The sequence below is a fragment of the Sesamum indicum genome, linkage group LG12 (genome assembly GCF_026168435.1).
Source record: "Sesamum indicum cultivar Baizhima isolate 11 linkage group LG12, ASM2616843v1, whole genome shotgun sequence".
NCBI lineage: Eukaryota > Viridiplantae > Streptophyta > Magnoliopsida > Lamiales > Pedaliaceae > Sesamum > Sesamum indicum.
The window spans coordinates 8,303,829-8,312,030 of NC_142668.1; the positions used below are offsets into that span (position 1 = coordinate 8,303,829).

At 35.3% G+C, this 8,202-nt stretch overlaps 1 protein-coding gene across 1 annotated transcript; it reads left to right on the forward strand.

Annotated features, from left to right (window-relative positions):
* The first annotated feature begins 263 nt into the window (after positions 1-263).
* On the forward strand, positions 264-1,795 carry LOC105178537 (transcription factor MYB102). Its single transcript, XM_011102029.3, has 3 exons — positions 264-487; positions 601-730; positions 825-1,795. Exons 1-3 carry the CDS (start codon positions 355-357, stop codon positions 1,630-1,632), a joined length of 1,071 nt encoding a protein of 356 aa, XP_011100331.1. The 5' UTR covers positions 264-354; the 3' UTR covers positions 1,633-1,795.
* The last annotated feature ends 6,407 nt before the right edge of the window (positions 1,796-8,202 follow it).

The window sequence follows — 8,202 nt, forward strand, 5'->3', positions numbered from 1 at the left end:
ATTAGTAGGTAATTGTTTTTCAAACAAATGTACTTAGCGGATACTCTTCCTTAATTCCTCATTTATTTCATGTTTTAAATATAAATTTTCTCAGATTTTCACCCCAACGCACAGCACTCTGAGAGAGAGAGAGAGAGAGAGAGAGAGAGTGACGTAGACAAAGCGCCTGCGCCAAAAGCTGTTGACATCTGTTCATCGCACTCTTTCTCCCCATCTATAAATAGGGCTGCGCCTTCTCATCCGGACCTACAGCTTTCACCTTTGTTGCAAAAGTTCCCTTTGCCTTTTGAAACTCGTTGCAAGACTTTTGATCACTCCTAAAGTTGTCCACCAACATCTTCAGTTTCAGACAGGATGGGAAGAACACCTTGCTGTGATAAAAATGGCCTCAAGAAAGGCCCATGGACACCAGAGGAAGACACGAAGCTCACTCAGTATATTCAGATGCATGGCCCTGGAAATTGGAGAACTCTTCCCAAGAATGCTGGTGTGTGTGTGTGTGTTTGTGTGTATACACGTTCTTGATTAAGAGAGTTGGGAAAATGATCGAACGATGTATGGTATATATGAGCTGATGTGATCAATATATAATATGTGCAGGGCTTCAGAGATGTGGCAAGAGTTGTCGGCTTCGTTGGACTAATTACTTGAGGCCTGATATCAAGAGAGGGAGGTTTTCATTTGAGGAGGAGGAAGCTATAATTCAACTCCACAGTGTTCTTGGCAACAAGTAAGTCTTTGATCGCTTCCATTCTCATCATGGCCACTGCTTTCAAATCGTTGAAAACTGAAAAAAGCCTAATTTTCTTGTGTCTGCTGATCAGGTGGTCGGCCATCGCAGCCCGTCTTCCAGGAAGAACGGATAATGAAATCAAGAACTACTGGAACACGCACATTAGAAAGAGGCTTCTTCGGATGGGAATTGACCCGGTGACTCATGCACCGCGCCTTGACCTTTTAGACCTGTCGTCACTTCTCAGCTCGCCTCAGCTCAACCTATCGAACCTCGTTCGCCTTCAAACACTTCTAAATCCAGAGGCATTAAGGCTTGCTTTGAGTATCCTACCATCACAGAATGAAAACCCTGATATTTTATTGCAAAAAAAGCTTCAAGAAAACCAGTTATTGAATTCTCAGCTTCCAGGCCAGGCCCCAGTCATCCAACCTAACCAGTTTGAAAATATTATCAGCCAACAAATCCCATCAAACCTCACCACTTCGTCGTTTCAGAATCAGCCTCAATCGTTACAAGGCGATCTTGGACATTATTCTATTGACTCCACAAACTCAACTTGCCAAATATTTCAAAATAATTTCACACGAACTGCTAACGCTGCTGCTACAACTACTACCAGCGATCAAAGTCTTCCCACTGATCTACCAAGATTTTGCTATGGGATTTCTGATCAGATGAGGACAGACTTATCTGATAACTCAAGCTTTCAGTCCTTCAACAGCAGCAGTAGCATAAATAACAGCCAGAATTTCAGCTTTGATTCGGTTTTGTCGACGCCTCTCTCTAGCCCGCCGCCCGTTATCAATTGCAGCACAGAAGATGAGAGAGAGAGCTTCTGCACTAACCTGATGAGGTTTGAAATTCCAGAGGGTCTCAACTTTGAAGATTTTATGTAATTAAGATTAACTTCTGGGATAAATCCTCTCCCTTTTTTTTCCTGGTTGATTAGGTTCGTTAAGTTACAAGATTTGGCTTGTTAATTTATAGCTGGTGCTTTAGAAATTTTTTCAAACCTATGTAAATTCATGGTTGTTTTGTAATTTTTTCAGTTGTTTGTCATCATCTTGTCATAATTCTTTTATTTTAGCTGCAATTTCTTGTGCTTTAATTTATATGAAGAAGTCTTCTACCAATTATATATAGATATATATATATATATATTTATATTTATATTTGTGTGAGCGGGTATGTGTCTTACACTATATCTATATACTAGCAGTCCACGCATACGTCATGCATGAATAAATAAAAAAAATTATAATAAAAATATTAATATATATTAATTAATATATTTAAATTATATATTTTGATAAATTTTAATATATAACATCAAGCGAAACGAAACTAAATAAAATAAAAAGATCAAATATTTACAAATATCGTTCAAATAAATGTAATTTGAGATACATAAATCTAAATATTTAAAAAAAACACAAATATAAACATTGTCAATAAAATTATACAACTTTTTCCTTTTGCTTACATGGAAAGAAAAATTAAATATATGAAGTATTATAATATTACAAATTTGAGTTGCTTTGCATACTGAGTTTATGGACATTCGCACGCCATTTTGGGTAATGAAGATCTTAATATTATAAAATTATACAGCTTGTTCCTTTTGCCTGCATTGGAAACATATGTGTGTATATATATACATATATATATATATATAAGTATTATAATAATAGTACAAATTTTACTTTCTCTTATACAAAAACACACACATAAATATTGTTAATAAATCATACAATCTTTTTCTTTTGCCTGTCTTGAAAGAGAAAAAAATATTAAGTATTCTAAAATTATAAATTATAAATGCCTGTGACTGGTCATTACAATTATCGTTATCAACTTGTAACAGTCTATTTACCGGTCATGACTGGTTGTTACAATGCTAGTCCAAATGTAGAAAATGCGTTTGGACTTGTTTTTGGAACAACCAAATTAAAATTGATATAATTATTATTGAAACAGTCGTTGTAACACATATCGATATGGGACTGCCTCAAGGTTGGAACGGTTTTTTGAATATCTTTTGTAACGGCCGTGCATTATGTTGTAATGGTTGTTGTATCGATCTTTGTAATACTATTTTCAACAATTTTTGTAACGGCCTTTGTAATTCCTTTTTCGAATGTTGATTTTGATTTTTCATCTGCCTTTGTTACTGTTTTTTAGACTGCCTTAGTAACGATTTTTGCGTAGCCTTTTAAAAATTGGTAACTCTCTTTTACACGATTTTTGAAACGACTTTATGGTTATATGATAGTAAATCGTCTTCCAACTGTTACAGAAGCAATTACAAAATTAAAATTGTTTTTATAATATTTAGTTTAATATTAAGTTTTGTAAAAATAGATTATTAAATTTTTTGTATATATGTACGTAGTTTTAATTTTTTAAATATACAATATTATATAAAAAAAGTGACGTCTATAGAATTTTATATATAATTGAGAGACTAATCAGTAATTATTAAAAAATTTAGAATAATTTATAAATTGAAAATGAAATATATTAAAATTTGAACAGACTAAATTGAAGTTTATTATAATATTTTAAACGAAATTATATTAATTAAAAAATTAGAAAGTACGTAATGATATTATTATAAAAATTAAAAAAAAAATACAACAATGAAAAAAAGAGGGGCTGCAGCACGTGCTGCCATCCAACCCTCACCCTTCCCCTCCTTTGCACATCAATTTACACGCACACACAAACCACATTAATTTACACACACACACTTTCGCACACTTTTGCACACACATAGATCCTCCATTTATCCTCTTAAGGCTCGGTGATCCCGAACGAGCAATAGGTGTGGTTGTCCGCAGCGGGCGGCTGAAAGAGGGGTCGAGTTTTCGGTCTTGACTTTGAGAACCACCACACGGTTGCTGGACCATCATAGCCTAGCATGTCCACTACTCCATCGCCATTGCCACCACATCTACCACGCCCTGACCTTGATGATCGAATAACGAGGCTCGAGGAGTGGATGGTGGCCACCTAGCCCGATCCTCCACCACCCCAGCCTCTAGTTGGTTCTCTGGTGCTCGACAGTGATGAAGATGCAGCCGATGGGGAGGTTGATTTAGATTAGATTTTTTTTATTTGTAAAAATACAATGTTTATAACAATATTTTTATTTTTGTAATTAAATTAATTTTATTTTCTTGCTATATTATATATTTTGTCGCACCCCTTACTTTACTATATTTAATTATCATTATTTCACCCTCTCTTTCATTACAACTCATTCTATAAGAAATTTCTTTTCAACTCGTAAAAAAAATATTCTATTTTATCAATATAATATATGGATATCATAAGAGATAATAGATATCGCTAAAAATTTATATTTACTCTCTCTATATGTCCTCATATACATAACCTCCAAGGAAAAATAGCTCAACAACCAACAGTATAAAAATTTAAACACAAACTAGCAAAAGACTAGTATATTTAATTACTACAGCTAAAAGTCCTAGCTTTAAATATCACGGCTGATCCACTTAATAAGAATAATGGCACGGCTCAGAGTCTAGTGTGGCTAGTCAGTATGACCTATCTTCTGAAAAGTACGTGACAATAAATGAGCTTCCAACTCAATAAGTATAGTTAACTAGTCTATATATATACACAAAGGCAATAAGTTATGTACAATGCAATCACATCAACTAACAAATATTAATCATATAGCAACAGCAGATGTAAGGAGTAATACATGCCCACAAATGTAAATAAGTCCGCGATATAGTATTTGATGTTATTGTTGATTTTCTAAGGGCCCTATTTACTCTAATTGGAGTACATCAATTAATGATTTTGCCGGCCATTATCATCTTAGTCAATGTCATATCATATACAACACAAGATACTCGTTGTATGTGATATCCACACATTAGCTATCTCAGTGCATAGCAATATTAGCATAAGACAACACAACAAACATGGCATCCCCACACACCCTAGTGTGTAGCTAACAGCACAAGATATTTTCCGCTACCCAAAATACCATGGTACCATATGTGGCATGGTACCTAACTTAACTCATTTTTCATATCAAATCATCAATCACATCTCCATTAATCAAATTATCGTAATCTATTGACTATGTTCCAACTAGAAAAACACCATCTTTTGTTGCAATTCACAACAGCAATATCACTAACTTTATTTAATTCTCTATTATTTTCTCATTGATAACTTTTACATTCGATTTCCTTCAACAATAAATTATACGATCTCGTAATCATTCATCTTATGTCCATACAATACAACCACATATAACACATAGTAACAATGCTATCGATATAAGATAACCCAACAAATAGCCCACAATCTAATATATAACAACCAATATACAATATTCACCTATAAAATATAAATTCAAGTTCATGATCAGACTGCTCAACCTTCTATCTTGTCATCACGTTCTATAATAAAGTATTATACGTATAATCAATATATATAAAATATCATAAACTCTAAATAAAATATTATATAATATTTGTACATTTCCAATAATCTTTTAACATAATATTTATATTGAAGTTCAAACCTCTGTTCCATTTTCTTTTAAGTAACACACTTTCAAAACTTCCAAGGATATATTTAATTTATCAACTAACTCATAAGAATTCATTTATCAAACCCCTTATATATATATATATTTATAACTATCATATTCAAAAATATCCTTAGATTAAATCACGAGAATTTTATTTTCTTTCTAATAACTACAATATTTCTCAAAACAAATTTTCTAATTTTTTGAAATATAATTTTTTAATATTTCTATGAATTTTCTATTAATTTATCGTTACTGTATAATTTAATTAAGCATCAATATATAATTACGTATTTGGTTAATAGGCCCAAGGGAATTAAATAAATTAATTATAATAATGATTAATTCTAATAAATCTAATAATTTAATTAACCAATTATAACATTTTAGAATCAAATGAAATATTTAAATTCAACATTAATTTAAATAATTAAACTAATAAAATATTTTAGTTAAATAGTACATTGATCGATATAAACTATATTTTATAAAAATATTAATTAAATGATATAATTATATAAATTAATAAAAATTAAAATTAAAAACTTCTTACATCTGTTACTGTTTGGCTAGTTCTGGCATTCCTCAATCATCCTCAGAAACAACTCCTATGAACAGATTATTGATTAGATTTTAAAAAAAATAATTTTAAATTTAAGAATTAAATTATAACATATACTTACTACGACATCCACTACCCTCGGACAACTCCATTGGTTGTCCTCCTTTTTATAGCACTTCTCGAACGCCTTCATTTGTTTGACAGGGCGTCCGAGTTGTGTCTCCTGTTCAAAAATTATTTTAAAAAAATGATTAAAAAATTAAATTAAATTAATATTATAGTTTAAAATACTTACTACCCCCTTGCAGTAGACGGTAGCAGCTGCGTTCGGGTTAGCCTTATTCTTCGTCAACTGTGATTGAAAATTTGGGTCGCCCTCCAGTAGTTGTGATTCGTCCAAGGAAATGGGGTTGGCTTATCCAACGAGTTTAGTCGAATCCTCGAACGGCTCTTCGATCCTAAGAAAGATAACCAAACTAGCCGGGCGTATCCCCAGCGAGGACACTCCGACGCTCAAGTCAGAAGAGTGAAGGGGCAAGATAGATTAAAGATAATCTTGTTTTTCAGTAATTAAACATTACCTCTCAAGGAATGCCTCCCCTCTTATTTATAAACCATATCCGATTATATTAAGAAATGGCTGAAGAGTAGCATTTATGCTAATATCAAGTCCCTGGATTGTAGCCAAGATCCCTTAATTGAAGCAGCAGGAGATAGATTATTGGAGCATTTAATGGGATTCTTGCTGTTTTTATGGGAGTGGAATATTTTGCTCCAAGGGGAGGGTAAAACTGTCTTTTCCTAGAATAGACCCTCATCAGTAGCCCCCCAAGTTCTGTATGCGTAGGCTATCCAGCTTGCAGAAGTTAAAAGATTGCCATATGCATTGATTACCTCAATCTCAGTGTGGCACGTGGCATCTTCGTGTCGTTTCATCAGGCTGCGCTGCCACGTGTCGCTTCGGGATTAGCTCTCACCTATTTGTATGATCCCGCCCATGTATATATAAGACGTCCTCATTCAAATCCATTTTACCAGCTACATTATTCTGAATCTGCGGTATTCAATCCTGATATTCCAGCTCTCACGATCCTCCTGCATCTCAGGTACATTGTCCTCTTCTACGCGTTCTTCTTATGCTACGCTATCTCATCGAGTTAGGCCCCCTATTCCCCATGAAGGTCCCTCTAGAATAAGGTCGCAACCTAGGTCGCATCGTGATTTGCCTTTAGATGAGTCTAACTCTGACAACGAACCTGATGTTATATCATATCCTAAACCTTGGGATGACATAGTAAGCACTGTTAGGCAGCAAGTCCATCTTATAAAGCAGAAGTATTATATCCCGAATAGTTTTGAGGTTATAATTCCAAGTGCCTCTGATCGCATGCATCGACCTCCCTCAGGATCTTAGGTTGCCTCTTGCTCCTTATGTAGCTCAAATCCTTAGGCGCCTTGAGGTATGCCCTATGCAATTATCACCCAATTCCATCCGGCATATAATCCTGCTCGTAATTATCATGAGGGTCCATCGATTCGAGCCCACTTTTGACACCTTTGGAGCTTATACTCGTTTACTACCTCAACCCGGTCCGCCGATAACGGATTCTTCTATTTATCTGCTCGGAAGGAATGTAGGTATTTAGATCCGCTCACATCGAACGTAGGTCCCTGGAAGAAGAGGTTTATTTTTGTCCGTCCTCCTCCGGGTCGAGGATGGCCCTTTAAGTGTGAGTGGGTTTTAGAGAAACCAACTCCAATAGTCGATGGTAGTGGGTTGGAAGGTGACCAAGTTAACAGCCTCGCCTCTTTCCGATATGACCCGAAGAAAATCTTGGTAGAAGAGATTCTCAGACTCGCGCATCTCTCCCCTGCTCCTATCCAAGTTGAGAGCACTTTAGGTGTGATTTATTTTTCCTAACATCCCTCCCCTTCGCCTGATTTAGGTTCTGACTCGTTCTATTTTGCAGACGATATGGTCTCCCAAGCTCGACTTGCTCAGCGTATTCGAGCAACTCAATCCCGAGTTGCTGGAGTAGAAGCCCCTTCTCAGGTCGCCCCTTCTTCCCCTACTGCAACAAGGCCTACTGAAAACCCTCCTGCTCTAGAAGGCTCCAGTAACCCTCCTCTGATCGTGATTGGGAGTGAAGAGACTCGATTGAGGGGTTTGCCTCGAGACCTTTCCCATGAAGTAGACTCTCCCCACAAATCGCGTACCGATGAGTCTAGCCCAGGCGGCTTGATGACCCGGCGGAGGAGAAGAGGTAAAAGTCCTATGGAACCCAATACGAGAAGTCGATCTCAATCCTTGCGGATCGACCAATGATT

Excerpts from the sequence above, each read along its gene's own strand:
- LOC105178537 (XM_011102029.3), top strand. The coding sequence starts at position 355 with ATGGGAAGAACACCTTGCTGTGATAAAAATGGCCTCAAGAAAGGCCCA. Across the intron at positions 488-600 it reads AACTCTTCCCAAGAATGCTG|GGCTTCAGAGATGTGGCAAG; the intron begins GTGTGTGTGTGT and ends TAATATGTGCAG. Across the intron at positions 731-824 it reads CACAGTGTTCTTGGCAACAA|GTGGTCGGCCATCGCAGCCC; the intron begins GTAAGTCTTTGA and ends TCTGCTGATCAG.